The sequence below is a fragment of the Pimephales promelas genome, chromosome 4 (assembly GCF_988280905.1).
Source record: "Pimephales promelas chromosome 4, fPimPro1.hap1.1, whole genome shotgun sequence".
NCBI lineage: Eukaryota > Metazoa > Chordata > Actinopteri > Cypriniformes > Leuciscidae > Pimephales > Pimephales promelas.
In genome coordinates, this window is record NC_142772.1 from 16,610,958 (window position 1) to 16,628,206 (window position 17,249).

Here is a 17,249-nt window from a genome sequence, read left to right on the forward strand (position 1 = left end):
TTTGGGGCTACTGACGATTCTTTTCCGCATCCCTCATCCATTTTTGAGGATGTAGAGCAAGGTGTGTGTGTGTATCTCCAGTAGCCTACTACAGTAGAGGTGTTGCTCCAGTAGAAGTCGCTGCTCTCACTGTTTTCATCGCAGCAGCACTTTTAGAGGAAGAAAGCGACCGGACGGCTCACACTCGCCGATAACCAACCCAAACCTCCAAAAACCACTTGAATTTATATTTTAGGTAAATGATACACACATCTCAAGATAATTGTCACCATATTGCTTTTCAGAATTGCTTGATACAAACGACTGACACTGTTTTTAACGCTTTACGTGGCTCGTTTTTGGGAGTAAGTTAGCTGTTAGCTTTAGCATCTCTGGGTTTGGTTCAGCGCGAGGTCAGCTAACGCTAACTAGCCCTTAATGCTCAACATTAATACATTTATCATTTAAAATACGACACGGAAACGCAAGGGTCGCTGACATGCGGGTTAAAACATTACTTTGAAGTGATTTATATTAGGTGTGGTCTAGCTTATAGATGTGAAACCTTTGACAGGAGTGTGTGATTAGCTGATTAGTCAGTCATGGCGCTGGCTGATTGTAGTGCTGCAGCAGTGTTTATACTGCTTTAGCTCAGTGTCACGTTACTCTTTACCTATATACATTTCAATTTACATAACTATCGTGTTTGCTTGTCACCTATAGATCATTATTATCCCGAATTTGCTTTGTCCTGATCTCTCACTACCGAGGTTTGGTGATCTTATGTTAGAAAAGGGAAATGTGCCTTTTAGACAATAGTAGGACACCCGGTCAGCTGAGCGCTGCTTGATTAGCCGTCTGTGTGGTTTCATTTTGTTGTTGTGAATGCTGTATCTTTTATTTATTTCGACTGTTTTTGAGTTGGTGTCATTTTAAGCGTTGTATAATTTTTCTTTTTGCTTTCCAGTGCAAAAATGACGACTGCACCATATAACTATTCCTATATTTTCAAATATATCATTATTGGTAAGTGAGCAGTTTGATCTATCTATCTATCTATCTATCTATCTATCTATCTATCTATCTATCTATCTATCTATCTATCTATCTATCTATCTATCTATCTATCTATCTATCTATCTATCTTATCGATGTTCCATAATATTTAATTATTTTTGGATGTTGGGTTTGGCTCATGTGTGGGATTATTTGTTGTTTATAGGTGACATGGGGGTTGGAAAGTCATGTTTACTCCACCAGTTCACAGAAAAGAAATGTAAGTGCAAAAGGTGGTATGAATTACATTAAAACAAGGAATCCTTAAAGGACAAGTTTGGTATTTTACACTTAAAGCCCTGTTTTAAGATTGTTTCTGTTGAAATAGAACGGTTAAGATTGAAATTTGGACACATGCTGCTGGCCCGGGAATTTTTGATTTCTGTGGTTGCACCTAACCCCCACCACCACAATAGTTGCATTGGTGCACTGGAACAATCCTTCATAAAAAAGCATTAAACTTTAGTTTACAAATACATGAAACTCACAGATTGGTCTGAGGTGTTCACTGAAATGCTCACACCTGCTCACCAATAGGTTTTATCATAGTTTTTGTCCAACTCCATTGACTTGATTTGGACAAAACAAAAACTATGATGCATTTAGATTTATTCATTTTAGCTGACGCTTTTATCCAAAGCGACTTACAATTGCTATATGTCAGAGGTTGCATGCCTCTGGAGCAACTAGGGTGTCTTGTTCAGGGACAGAATTTGTAGTCTCACAGTGGATTTGAATTCTTCATAAAAGTGTGACATTGACAACTACTGGTCTGTCATGCATAATTACATTTTTAGTTGTTTATCCAGATCCGTGTGTACGGTGATCATTTTGATAATGTTCTCGTCTGTATGCAAAGGAAAAACATCTCAGATTTTAGTACATTGCTGTCATGTAAACATGGTCTTTAATATCTTCACTTGCAAGAATAATAAAAAATAAAACTAAAATTTTTTATTTTGTCTGAGAACTGTTGGGAAGACCTTAAAGTTTTGTGACAACAGGTTACAAATCTAGTTGAAACGCTACAATCATCTGTCCACAAAAATGGGAGATTACACTGTGAAAAAGCATAACTGCCATATGTTGCACACCCAAATCCGTGTTAAATTCAAAGCCACATGCAAAGATGGAGTTTGCAGCATTTACTGTGAACCGAGCTGCTCTGAGATTCTGAAAACTCCAGATCTTGAGCAATTTGTATGTAAGAACACAGTGCCACGCTCTGAAACACGCAGTGCAACAGAGAGATGTATAGGCTAGATATTGCAAAAAAAGTTTTGAAAGAGAATTTTAGTATCTGTTTATCAAAAAAATATATTTTTGACTACATATATGTTATCCTTATGTTTTATGCTGATTTTGTCCTTATATTAAACGTACAGTATGCGATTTTTGGCCACCAGGGGTCACTCGTTTAAAATAATAACAAAAGACGTACTTTGATGACGTCGGGAAAGAGCGTGGGCTCACGGGAGTTGTTGTCGCTGTCAATGACAACCAGCTCAGCTCATGACATGACATCATCGTTTCACAAAATATACGGATATACGGCATCTCTCTGTAGATTTAGCTTGTCAAGAAGCTTTAAATGCAACGCCAATGTTTACCTGTGTCATGTTTCTCCTGTCCCAAACCCTTCTCGGGTTATATTTTTCACCCGTACGTTTGAGCTTTAGCTAATGGAGCTGGCTGTAGCAGCAGAACGTGCAGGCAAAGCGTAATCGTGGTCCATAACAACAATACAGACGAATATAAATATTTATATTACGCTCCTTCAATGAATGACCTATTTTAGAACATTTTTCATATATAGGGCGCACCGGATTATAAAGCTCATAAGATACTGCAGTCAAACGTTTGACTGGGTTTGCGTTATGCATCCACTATGTGCTAAAGGCTAAAGAGAATGTAGTGAGTGCGCGGCGCCGGAGGTGAGGCGTTTATTTAGTAAGCATGAGAGAGCTGATCCGGGCACGTACATTCGCAGCCTGACTCATAATGAGTATTCATTGTGCGCGGCTCGCTAACAGCAACAGTTGGCTGTTTTGAATGAGACGACACGGTTACTGTGAACGGGGAGCGCTTTATGCGTGAGCAGCACCGGGGACAGTGTGTCCGTTAAGAGTGAGCGCTCGTGAGCGGGCACGTGATTTACACATAAAAATACGTACTACTTTTTTTTCTTCGTCATTTTCTTTACTGTATTGGCGGTAGTCCAGTGTTCCCCTTTGTGTTTGGCGGTTTCGCCGGGTTCCGCAAGGAAGTTAGAGAAAATAGAGGAGTCAAAGGTTATATGACGCCATACACGGGCGACGAAACGGAAATAAAGAAACGTCCCGTGTCTTTGAATTAAACTATACGTTTCTCCGTATTTGAAAGTTAGTGGAAACTGTCGGGATAATGTAAGTACACATCTAATAGAAATATATAACATAGATACAGTTATTTTTGCTATTTTTAAAGCAGAAAAATTACATATTGTGGCTTTAAAGCTACACTGTGATTTTTACCCCCATCTAGCGGTGAAAAGTTGTATGACCATCCAGTGAATATTAGTTTCTGTTCCTCTCATTTCCGATTTCGTTTAACTCCTACGGTGGCCAATGTAGTCCAAGATTAACATGGCTTCCAGTTCGACCTCGTCCATGAATGTTAACTCAAACGTAAACGCGAAAGGCGAAGCTTGAATTAACGGGTATGTCCCTCTTTGGCTAATGTACTTTCTTTTTTAAATATACATTAATGAGCACATATATTTTTGAAAGAACTAAGTGTTTTTAGCTAAGAATAAACTAAAAGAGTTACACAGTGTAGCTTTAAACAAGATGGCTTCAAAAAAAGTTCTACATTACTTGAATAACTTCTACTTTATCTTTTTAGTTATGGCTGACTGTCCTCATACAATTGGTGTTGAGTTTGGCACACGGATAATTGAAGTGAGCGGGCAGAAGGTGAAGCTTCAGATTTGGGACACGGCAGGGCAGGAGAGATTCCGTGCTGTCACACGCAGCTACTACAGAGGAGCCGCCGGGGCCCTCATGGTGTATGACATCACCAGGTAGACCAATGTTCCTACTCTGATCTCATTGAGGTTACATGTTCAATGCTATCTTTTGAACTGCGCTTTTTATTATTTTTTTTATAAGCATCAACTTTTTGTTTTAGCATCAAGGAAGATATGTGATTCTTGTTGGTTTTTTTTTATAGGCGAAGCACGTACAACCACCTCAGCAGCTGGCTGACTGATGCCAGGAATCTCACCAACCCCAATACTGTAAGTTCTTTCTGTTATAACTAAAACTTAAAGGTTCTCTGAGCGATCCTGGGTGTTGTTGACGTTCGGAATATTTTCAAACAAATCGGAGGCTAGCTAGACCCTCCCTCCTCCGCATCTCATCTCCTCCCCTCCCTTCCGTGCTTCCTGAAATAATTGTGAACGTGCATAGTTCTAGCTAATTATATCCTTGTGTGGGTTTGGCGAACATAAAGCGTCAATTTAGAAGAAAAAAAAAACTATTTAACGTTACCCACCTGTCCAGCAAAAACAGAGCAACCTGAATGTCCGACTGGAAGCCCTTCTGCTGCCGGAGTTCTCGCCATCGTTCAAAAGCTTTGCTACCGATGTAAATTCGGAACTTCGCACGTTCTTTATCCGACTCCTTCTTCTTTTTAATTTGTTCTTCAGAACGACGTCTATTTGGTCGTGTGTCAGCCATTTTTCAAACTTCCCTCTGATGCTTCTATCTCCTTCACACACACACCCCCTTCATGTGCACGCGCACTAACCCCCCAGACCCACCCTCAAATACTTCTTGCTAGGGGTGTAACAGTACATGTATTCGTATTGAACCGTTTCGGTTCGAGGCTTCCGGTTCGGTACGCATACAAACCGAACGATTGCTTGGACCATTTTTCCTGCTGGCAAAATTCGAGCTGACGCGGCCAACACAACGTTGCGCAACATCAAATGGCAAGCGTAATGAAAGCAGAACGAAACTGCGCTGCTCGTTATGTGCTTCATGGATCGTTTATCAGTTCGGACTAGAGTTGTGACCTTCGCGAACGAACCGATTCTTTTGAACAGCTCATAAACATGAACGATGGGAGCCGAGTCGCGACTGGAGGGGAGCCGTTCTTTCTGTCGTTCTTTTTTTCCTATGCGTGTTTTACACAGATGCATTAGCTCCTCGGTTAAAGGGGAAGGGGCGCACCCAGCGCAGGGGTGATAGTTGTGCACGCGCGTGCATCTTTTACTCTTACGTTATCTTTTATAACCCTACGTGCCTATGTCATTATGTGCACGCTGCCATCACATGGTTACTCCAGTTAAAAAAAGCCATAAAGTAAGGAACTGCTTGTATTTATTTACATTGCATTTTGCGTTCATGTTATTGTATCTACAGTATATATTTACAACTTTAAATATTTTTTGTTTTTTCTTGTGGTATTGTATGAATAACATAAGTCAACAGCTTTACACATACCCACACTTTGTACTAAATGTACAATTCACCATGGATTTAATATAGTAACACTAACTGGAACCAGTTTGGCTGGAATGGTGAAATGCTTTCAAGTACTTCACACATCTTTTTCCAGCACTTCAAAATTCAAATATTATATAAATAAATATATATAAATGTTATTTTTAATGTGATTACCAAAACATTATTTGTTCATCCTTCAAAGATGACCCCTATTTATAAACCTGAAAGTTTCAAGATCTAGGAAAACTCACACTTATTGAAAAATATTTTTTCTTTAAACAAATAGTAAATTTCTCTGGCATTTCTTTCTTTTTGCTGTATCGAAAACGTACCGAACCGTGACTTTAAAACCGAGGTACGTACCGAACCGTGATTTTTGTGTACCGTTACACCCCTACTTCTTGCCAATGATTGGCTGGAACACTGTTTGTTAGGTTTCGTGGTCCGGGTGAGACATGATTGTTTTTGTTGCCGTTTGTGGAGCCTGTGGTGTCTACAGAGACCGCGTTTTTTTACAGTGTGTTTAGGGGACAGGCAGCTAGCCGATAGTGAGGAGACGTTTGATGTATGTGACAAAAAATGTTTTGGCCCCACATCGCTTAGAGAACCTTTAAGCCCAAACTTTGTACACATGATGCTTTTCAATTTTGTTAAAATGGTGTTGGGGCTTCATACATATTTTAACTACAGATGTGGTTTGCATGAAGAGCAAACTTGAGCCTGTGTAATGCTGCGTGCACACCAAACGCAAATAGAGTGTATGGCGTGAGTGATTTCCATGTCAAGTCAATGTAAAGACGCGTTTAGCACGGACCTCATTCGCACATCCAATTCACGCAAATTGAGTGTTTGGTGCATTACGTACGTCATTGCGCGAGTGATTTTATTTGGTGCCTTTTGTGCATTCACACGTTTGACGTGAATTTGCGTCTGACACCGAGTTGAAAAATCGGAAACTTTGGTCAATTCGCGCCGCGTTAACCAATCGAGCCTGCTTGCTGCTGTCACGTGGTGAAGTGACGTGATAATTAAGTTAAAAGGACAGTCAGTCAACTACAATGTAACAACGTAACGTAATTATTACTAGCTAATTCCGCTTCACTTTCAGCTTATTTAACAGCAGCAAAACTGGACATGATAGTCACAAATATTGTCATGCTTATTTGAGTTAAGAGAACTGATGGGGATGTTCTTTTAATTGTTATTCAAGCAATGTATGTTAGGGCTGAACGATTAATTGCATTTGCGATAATATCGCAATATGATGAAACGCGATTTTGTAATCGCAAAGGCTGCGATTACACTGGTCACGTGACACCCGAGAGAACAGTCTGCAAGATCAAGCATCAACTTTGCATGCTACGCATATAGGTCTGGCATACAGAAAAGAACAGTTTATTTTTAATAATAATAATGTGTTATTTATTCTCTCCCCAACAGTTCTGGATCGAGTCTGAGCTTAGTTTTTAACCCATTAAAAGCGGATCACACATCGGTGTGTGTTTACCTTTAAGACCGGATCGCACATCTGTGCATAGTCACCTTTAAGCCCGGCAAATGCATTTGCATCATTTTGAGCAGTGTCGGCTTTTTATTGCATGTTTTTATCTGCTATAGAGGAATGAGAATTTAAGATTTTAGTAGGCTTTGACATATTTTGAAAAATATTTCTAGAAACCCTAAGGTTTTGGGAGAGGGTTTTCAGAAAAGTATTTAGGCATAAAAAGGCATTTTTAGCAGAAGTTTTAGGCCTAAATGGGTTAAACACAGATGCGTGATGACGCTGTACGTGCTTTAAAAACAACCATGTTCTGCTTGCTTCTCTCTTGCTCCCGTTCTCACTCACTCACTCACTCACACACACACACACGACACCGCTCGAACCTTCCGAAACATAGTATTTCATAATTGTTTGGGGTTTAACTGAAGTACCAGGACATTCACGGGCTTCATTGCACAGGTTTTGCTGCTTTGCTTGATGTTATAATGTTACTCTTGCAGTGCGCATTCTCTCCCCCGGAAATTTTCCTTACAAATGTTTCACAAAGGCATTATTTATGTCTTTTGGAATGCAGTTGGCTTATATATTAAAAATATGAAAATCACTGACGCTGCTTTAATTTTAAAACACTAACGTGCGCTTTGTGAAGAGCGCTCGTGCATGCATCCGTGAGCGACTCATTGGTTAAATGTACTTGTACGTCAGAATGCTTTAAAGACACGAAATTAATGTAAAGACAGTCAGTTATATCTTAAACCAACAGGACAAACCACATTTACAATTTCAAGCTTATCATATCTACTGAGGGGGAAATCATTCCACCTCTTGAATGATAAATATTCAGACAGCCTACTTTTAAATACTGAAACCACTCTTTGTTTATTGCTTTTTGTAATGCTTTTTTTGTTTCTCTTTATTTACTAGCTTTTATATTTTGAAGCTATGTTAGTTTATATAGCCTATTTAAAATTCTTAACATGTAATTGGTTTAATTAAATGCTTTTATATATATATATATATATATATATATATTTTTAAGAATGTGTTTTACACTTGTAATTAAATACATATTTTAAGTGTTATTAAGATTGTTTAATAAGAAAAAAGTAGATCGGATCATGAGCTGCTTAAGATTCCCATCCCTACTGTACAATGATTTATTGCTTGTCTTTGTTGACTAATACAGAAGGTAAAGAACTTTAAAAATCGCATATTAAATCGCAATCGCAATATTGGTTAAAAAATTCGCAATTCGATTATTTTCCATAATCGTTCAGCCCTAATGTATGTCTTGGGACCAACTCACCATGAACACACTTCACCGATGATCTCAATCGCGGATAACTGGTTCTTTCTGCCCGACTTTGGCTAGATCAGCAGGTTGCTGGATGTTTGGTGCGTTATAGACCTTATGTAGCCCCGCCCCTTTTCAGTGCTGCGCTCGTTGTCTTTTCACTTCTGGTCTGTATTTTGACAGCGATCTTGCATAGGTATGAATGAACTTCTCGTAAAAAAATTCCCGGTCGACATTTGTTAAGACATCTGCTTTACAATGCTTATGATAAACATTACAATGCTCATGATAACTTTTGTTAACTCTAGAATAAGTAAATCCACTTCACCCGCTAATTACTCCTCGACAGCGATGCCATAGAAACAGAGCGCCCGCAAAAATGGAAGTTCAAAGACAATATTCTAAAGATGACAGCACCCACGTTTCTCTGGTGCATTAGGTCTATAGACGAGTGTTGCCAACAGGGACCGTGTAGAGTGCCCTCTGGTGGACACTATACAACTCCAACTCTCATGACATGGTTGAAAGGTGTTTCGTCCATTTTTATTTTATTTTTGAAATATTCATTTATCGTCCATTATTACTGCTGATACCGGTAGTTTGGAAAATGCCTAATATCGGCCGATAATATCGGCCTGCCGATAAACTGGGAACGCCTCTGGAGGGTCTGGTGGACCCAAGTTCTGTTCTGCTCTCCTGAAAAAAAAAAAAATAGAGCGGTGACTCTCTCGATGAATGCTCGATCAACATCAGCCAACTTGCAAACAGACAACCGCCTAGCACTTGCCTCTCCCACAAGAAGCGGATTTCGCCTCAGACCGTGAATCCGTGAATGGATTCAAAATGTGCAAGCGTCCAACTAGATGCTATAGACGCAAATCTTACGTTCTATTTGCGATTGGCGTGAACGCAGCATAAGACAATCTAAATATTTCCTCAGGTGATCATTCTAATTGGTAACAAAGCAGACCTAGAAGCCCAGCGTGATGTCACATATGAAGAGGCCAAGCAGTTTGCTGAAGAAAACGGTGAGGTGGTTGTAATTAAAATTATTAAGTGATTATTAGTATCTTTAAAGAATCTTTAAAATCAAATTTTTTTCCCCCAAAATCATATTTCTTTCTATTGCCTCTCAAAAACGATTGTTTTTATTGAACAATATAGAGTTCTGTAATATAGAACAAAACTTCTGGAATAACAGAACGACTTGGGGTAAATGTAATGTATTAAATGTTAATTCATTGTTGTTTGTTGTGGGGCTGGGATGGTTTTTAGTCCATTTATTATTGTTGTTAATTGAATAGCTCAGATCAAAATGATAAAGAGGTCCACTGTTGAATTGGCATTGCCAGACATCCCACACTCACTACAATCTTTTCAAACAGGTTTGTTATTCCTTGAGGCAAGCGCAAAAACGTAAGTGGCCTTTAGGTCATCCGCCGTCAGAGCGCATGCACGTAATTTGTCAGATTCCCAGTGTGATGTTTCAGATCTCTTTAGCATCTCTGCATATGTCCATCCAACAGAGGTGAGAATGTGGAGGATGCTTTCCTTGAAGCCGCAAAGAAGATCTACCAGAACATTCAAGACGGCAGCCTGGACCTGAACGCGGCCGAGTCAGGGGTCCAGCACAAGCCCACTGCCCCCCAGGGTGGGCGGCTCAGCAGTGATGCACAGCCTCAGAAGGAGGGCTGCAGCTGTTAATGACCATGGAGACTTCACTCTCTCTATTTCTCTATTCCTTCCCCTCCCAGATCCCACCTTCGACTCCCTCTGTATCTAAAAGTCTTTCCCCTTCCAGTATGTTGGCTCATGGAGACTGGGGCCAGATGTGTAACATAATTCATGTTCTCTTCTTTCCCACATTCACTTCTCCTCTGTATTCCCTCACTTGTTTTGCTTGTTTCTCATACGCACACACCCCAGTGCTCCCATTAAGCACTCAAGGGAGGACGGCTCCTCCACTGAACACTAATCCCGAAGAGAGAAGATGATTGTCGATAAACTGAAGAAATGCTGGGTTTATCCTTTACAGATGTGATGTGCGTAACTATAAACTAAACATCTCATGTACGTGGGGGCTGTCTGAATACTAGAGTAATGTAAATGAAATGGAAATATCGGCAAACGTTATTCGTGATCAGGAGAACATGCATCAACATTGTATGTAACATTTTGTTAAAAATCTAAAACTGAAATATTGTATTCTGTTTTAAATTAGAGTTTTTTGCAGTTCACTTCCAATCACCAAATATTTATCCCTGTTTGTACCTATTCAGGAAATAATATACATGTACTATACAAGATTAGTATTGTTTTGAGAAGAATCTCAATGAAAGGTCCATTGTAAAAAAATAAATAAATCAGCTAGGGTCATTTCAGACAGTTATTTTAACTTAGTAACTGTTATAGTAATATATTGAAGAAGCTGGGACACATTTTAGGTCCTGGAGAATGTTTTCCGCACTTTGCAGATTTGATTTTTTTTTTTTGTTGTTGTTTTTCCCGAGGGCCTGGGGCTGGTTTAGTGTTAAGATCTTAAGTCTATACAAAGTTTCAGATCCCCTTTCAAGCTGTTTTTGCAGTAGCACCTCATTGCAGTACACAAGATCTAGGGGGCGGAGTTGGATCCAGATCTGAGGGGTGGAGTTGGGTAGGTTTAGGGGTGGGTTTAGGGATCAGGGGGTGGAGCTGTGTGGGTTTAGCTATATGTAAGGTGGGAGGAGTTGGATCTGGACCCGACTCCTCCCCGCGGATTTCATGTTCCGCAGTGAGGACCATCTCTGTTTTTGAGCATCTGTAAATATTTGAACATCACAGTAGCTTAAGAAACAGACCAGCTGGAGAAACATGTACTGAATATTCAGGCCCTGCAAATTGTCATCATATCATGATATTCATACTGTTTTTACATCGATAATTTCAGTTGCCTTATGCTTTGCTTCTGTTCACGCTGATGTGCTGCCCTTTTTATTCATAATCCTCATGTAGCTTTTATCAAAAGAATTCCAGCGATTCACTTGTAATAGAGATTTTGCCTTTTCAAAACATTCCATTAAATTGATTTCCAAACACTGGTCATCTTTTGCGCTGAGCTGAGTTTCTTGAAGGTTGGTTAAGCATGATGCACGATATGACTGCTTTTTACAGGCATCATGGTTTTCCCCCAATCCAAAGGGAGTTCATCAAACCCTACAATTTATGAATATGTAACAAAGAGGCCACCACAGCATGAGAAATTCAGCCCTGATCTGATTAGTACAGCATCTTGAAAAAACAACTTAAAATGGGTTGATGTGACAACCAGCAGTTTTCTTTTTCCATAGATGCACATTTGCAGTGGACCGATAAAAAGGCAAAAACAAGCACTCCAAATATGATTTTTCTATAAAAATGTGTGTATAACAGTAGATTTTAGACGTTTTGTAAACTGAAAATCCCTTTTTATTTTGTGTTTACTGTCTTGCTTTTTTGACATCTTAATGACATCTGCAAAAAATAATCTTCTGCTCTTGAATTATGTCTTCTGACTGTAAGTGACTTTTATTTGTAATTATGTTAATAAAGACAACATATACAATTGATCGAACTGTATATGAGCAATAATGAGTGACATCTTGGTACATGAGAAACTGGACACGTAATGAGGCTATTCATTGTATTGCACACTCGCTTTAATTAAAGTATTTGGTTTGAGACAAACTATATTAAGTGAAGTGCTGTAATAAATACTCTGCATATCATGGTTTTGAATACAAGATCATTTTTGACAAATGAAACTCATCCATTCCAGAGCACAGCCTGGTTTTGTTCATCACATATACCTGCATCTGTTTCATCTGTAAACACTAACAAAACATTCATAAGGCATTTCCTACTTCAACATGAACAAAAGGCACGTGACAGTCATTAATAATTTCATAAAGCAACAACAAATCAGAGGTAGAGAACTTTCACCATGTTATTGTTTTTACCTTAAGTTTCAGTTTCCTTGTTTGTGTGCTGTAGAGACGGTTTAAACATCCAACCTCTGCCCTAACCAAAAGAGGAAGTCATTAAAACGGTCTTATGGATTTGTCTGTGTGCCCTTTTCTTGAAGATGCAGAGTTTAATCGGACAGTTCCTCTGGACTCATCTGTACTCCTGTAACCATCTGCTTCCATAATCCGATAAAGAAAGATAGTTTCTTCTTTAAATTCCGCACGGTTAATATTCGGTGTATGCAAATATTTGCTTATGTCAATACAGAAGTGCTGGTGGACCATTATTTCTGATCCCTTACATCGGTATGTTTTGGCAGAGCTTCCAGGTCACTCAAATACGAGGAGTCTTTGGAAGAGTTACTAAGGAGCTGGTCCAGTTTGTCAACATGTCTGCGCAGACCCTGAATGCTGTCTTCAGTTTGCAGTCTGCGCTGACTCAAAGCCTCTTGCTGGGAGAACATGCGACTGCGCAGTTGAACCTGGAAACAGACAGACATTCAGATTTCAAATTTTAGCAGACAAAATCTAGATAATATAAAGTGTGTTCCCTTATCACAGGGCCAACGTCCTGATGAATTTAACTCCAATCACATTTTACTATGCATAACTTCATCTGCATATGATTTTTATGCATATTCCATTCACATGATACCATGTTTAACACAAGGTGAGATTAGAACCATGTGCCGTCACATTACATTACTAAAATCATTTGCCTTGTATTAGAATAAATAAATAAATATTGTATAAAATACATTTCAGAGAAAGTTATTCTCAATCACAGGACAAATAGAGGCTATTTTTAATTGCTTTAAGCAAATCAGACTTATGCAATTTTGCCGATAAGGTACACATATTTTAGGATGGTTAATATATTTTTAATGGAAACAGACCTTTTCTATTTTTTTTTTTTTTTGCAGTGTTGAAAATGTGCATATCTAATAATTTCCGTTAAATTCTATCCTTCAAATACAATAATATTTTTCATAATATTGGGAAGACCCCGAAAATGGTAGGCTACTGTCTGTCTGTGCATGACACCAACAGCACTTTTTACAGCCTGTGACTAGACTTGTTCAGCCAAATCAGTTCAATCACTGAGCGAGTCCTTCTGTGTCTGTCATTATACTGTTTATGTTGCCAAGAAATCTGCTTAGATGGAGTGACTGTGCATTACTGATCATTTTTCTAAAACATTAAAACAGCATGCCACAGGAAAATTGTTCAAAAGCAGCACATTCACTACAAATATTTCTATTTGTAGTGTAGCGCACTACACACATTTCAATGCCTTTTTTTGTGCGTACGCAACTTTTATACATCAGGCCTCAGGATTGGACAAACCCCCGACTTATCAAATGATCATGATATTGTCTGTTCATTCAATGGCTGCATCCTTCTAAGGACTCGGTCCGACATTCGAAGCCGTGGTCTGAGTGTTTTTAAATGGGACGGTCTGGCTTTTGGAGGATTGCGTCTAGCAAAATGGCAGTTAAACTGCCTAAAAAAAAAAAAAAAATCACAACATGTTTAAATATGTTCCCCTTGATCCATTTGTGTACATAATAAAGAGTTTAAATAAACTATATAAAATCTCATCTAGATTATTCAAGTAAGTAGAACCCAAAACCCAAACAATTCTGTCATCACCAGCGCGATGAATTTTCTTTTGAGGCTGCATTTTAAGGAGCCTTTGAATTGCGAGAGTCTTTGTCGCGCCTGGTGATGTAATCGGCCTTCAAAGGTCGATTATGGCTTTTGCCTATGGCTAAGCCACGCCCCCAAACGCGATGAGCCAATCACAGTGTGCATCTAACCCAATACACTCGGACATTCTCTGCTTCTACGTCCATTGACATGTACTGCAGTTAGTCAGTTTTCATTCGTTTTTTCTTGTTATTTTAAGTTTAAAATGGTCAAACGGTGTGTATGGGGTACATTCAACTCCGTCACTAGGTTCCTGAGAGGCTGGGCGACGGTGTGTATTTTTTTCACCCTTTCCCAAGCTACATCTCAACCGAGATAAGTGTCTGCTCTAGATTAAGTTATGCGATTAAGTTGCGGTAGATGACAACACCAACTAAATTAGGATAAATTAAACAAGGATGTCTACAGCTGTTCTAAGTTAAGTCAACAACGTATTTGAATGTTATCTTTAAAATCTAAAGTAACGTTAAGGCTAACGTTAGCCTAACATTAGAAAACCTTAACGTTAGCTTCTAGCAGCACGGTACATCATGTCTCTTAGCTTCATTAATGGTAACACTTTACAATAAGGTTCATTAGTTAACAATAGTTAATGTATTAACTAATATGAACTAACCATGAGCAATACATTTGTAACAGTTAATCTTCGTTGATGTTAGTTAATAAAAATGAACCTGTTCATTGTTTGTTCATGTTAGTTCACAGCACATTAACTAATGTTAACAAGATTTTAATAAAGTGTTAGTAAATATTGAAATTAACGTTTACAAAGATTAATAAATGCTGTATAAGCGCTGGTCATCATTAGTTCATGCTAACTAATGTAGTTAACTAATTACTAATTAACGTATCTGTAAATAACAGAGATAACAAATGTTAACAATGTTGTACTGAATGATTCATGGAAATACTGTGATGGTGATGGCAACGATATGCAGTTTATCATGTTTACACTGTGACCTGTACATTTTTGCCTCGAGCTGAAGCTTTTCATTGACCTTCTCAACAATAAAATTATTAATATAACCCTTCAATGCATAGTTAAGGCCCTTTAGGTGACTTTGAGATGATATATAATCTTTCTGTCTCCAAAAATCACCAATTGCCTCCTGTGAAATGTCTCCTACTGTGACCGCTGCCATAGCGCCTGTTCCCGAATGTTGACTGTCCGAGTGAGTGGAGGGGCATGGCTTAGCTATAGGTCAATTGGGAAAGCAATTAAGATCCTGATTAACTTAACTGTACCTTCAGGTGGTCCTCCTGCTGCCTTAGTCTTTCCCTTAGTGCTTCCCCTCGCCACTGTTCATCCTGTTTGTGGAAAATGATCAACATTAGCCCTGTTCATTGCATCTCCTGAATGATTAACAAAACACAGTTTGCAAATGTGCCAGGTTTGAAACTGCAGAAGCAAAAAGAGAATTAAGAGCTGAATAAAATGGATTGTGCCCACCAGTCATTTAAACTACTTTTTGGTGCTTTATCGTTTTTGGAGCTCCCTCTGTATTCCATGGATAAAATAATCAGAATTTTCAGTGATACAATGCAGAGTAAATGTTACTTAAGAGCAGTGGTTCTCAGCCTTTTTCAATCCAATAACCACAACAATATTCAAAGGCCACCTAATTTTATTTTCAAAACTTATTTTAAACTAAGTCCTTGTTTCTGTAAATTAAACAGAAAGGTGACAATTTCAGTTGTTTGTGATATATATATATATATATATATTTAAAATAGGGCTGTCAAAACGATTAATCGCGATTAATCGCATCCAAAATAAATTTACATAATATATGTGGGTGTACAGTGTATAATTATTATATATATATATATATATATATATAAATACACACACATGCTTGTATATATTTAAGAAATATTTTCGTGTATATTCTGTATATAGATTTATATATAATTTATATTATATATAAATATAAATATTTTATATATAAATAATATTTTTTTCTTAAATATACATGCATGTGTGTTTTATATATATATACAAAATAATTATACACAGTGCCCCCACATATATTATGTAAACAGAAACTTTTATTTTGGATGCGATTAATCGCGATTAATCGTTTTGACAGCCCTATTTTAAAATCCTTATCACAAACAACTGAAAAAGTCATGTAAATTCATTGGTTAAAAATAATGCAATTAGTTTAAAATAAGTATTGATATATTTAGATTTTTTTCTTTTACTCAATTTGTACCCGATAAAATATTTAAAACTCAACTAGTAAAAAATGCATTATACATAGAATGCCCAACTGTGTTTTAAGATTTTATTAATTTACCAGAGTTTTCCAGGTGTACAAGTCACATTTTAGGCTTCCTCATACAGTAAATGCAGGTTTATCAAACATATTTATGGAGATGATTAATATCCCTGTTAAACCAATTCCTTAAAAATAAGGATTTATTGGTCACCAACAGTTTAATAACCCTTTGGTCATTTTTAATCTATAGGAGAAGTTTAAACTTACACATCCATGCTCTTGTTTTCCTCAAAGTAATGACAGTGACGCAAATTGTACGCAAACCGTAAATTGTAATGTGTGCCCACGAGAAACTGTCGCTAGTCTTTATTTTTTATTTTTTGCAAAGGTCCCTTTAGGGGCTCCGTATAATTGTAACTCAATGGGAACCAAAACTGTTTGGTTCCCAACAATCTTCAAAATATTTTCTTTCATGTTCAGCAGAAGAAAGAAAAGTATACAGGTTTGAAACGAAGGTGAGTAAATGATGACAGAATTTTTATTTTTCCATTATTATAAATCATTTAATCCATCATGAGGCCTTCTATATGTTTCCTGAGGCTCCCTAGTGCGTCCCGGCCCCTGATTCTGAACCACAGCTTTAGAGTAATCTGTGCACTTTATCTCCCATTCTAACACACTCGTTTAAGAGGTGCATATGAAAAGCCTCACCTTAGTGTTGTATGCTGGATTCCCCAAGGAGAGCGTAACACTAGGATGATTCTCTTTCAGGCTGTCTGGGTCTGAGGAGGCGCTAGAGGGCGACTCCAGCTCCCTCACCCCACTGTCAATCTCCACTTTCATCTGTGACCTCACAGAGCGCACGCTGTCCTTAATCTCACATAGCCGAGAAACTCCTTCCTCTTTGCCCTGCAGCTGAAAGAGGCACATGACAGTCATTAATCTCTCTCATATCTCCCTGATAACCATGCACATTAACATCACATGTGCTGCAAAAATAATTACAGCCCAAACAAG

At 38.2% G+C, this 17,249-nt stretch overlaps 2 protein-coding genes across 2 annotated transcripts in view; one reads left to right on the forward strand and one right to left on the reverse strand.

Moving 5' to 3' along the window:
* The first annotated feature begins 80 nt into the window (after positions 1-80).
* On the forward strand, positions 81-11,399 carry rab14 (RAB14, member RAS oncogene family). The gene is made up of 8 exons (XM_039662005.2): positions 81-235; positions 947-1,005; positions 1,202-1,255; positions 3,919-4,096; positions 4,246-4,312; positions 9,261-9,348; positions 9,706-9,736; positions 9,847-11,399. The coding sequence occupies exons 2-8, from the start codon at positions 954-956 to the stop codon at positions 10,022-10,024; spliced, it is 648 nt and encodes a 215-aa protein (XP_039517939.1). The 5' UTR covers positions 81-235; positions 947-953; the 3' UTR covers positions 10,025-11,399.
* Positions 10,796-17,249, reverse strand: part of cntrl (centriolin) — a 53,394-nt gene continuing 46,940 nt past the window's right edge. The window contains exons 40-42 of the mRNA XM_089130011.1: positions 16,944-17,147; positions 15,256-15,318; positions 10,796-12,782 (exon numbers count right to left, since the gene is read on the reverse strand). Of these exons, the coding sequence (XP_088986137.1) occupies positions 12,585-12,782; positions 15,256-15,318; positions 16,944-17,147 (465 nt within the window). The 3' untranslated portion in view covers positions 10,796-12,584. The remainder of the gene's footprint in view (positions 12,783-15,255; positions 15,319-16,943; positions 17,148-17,249) is intronic.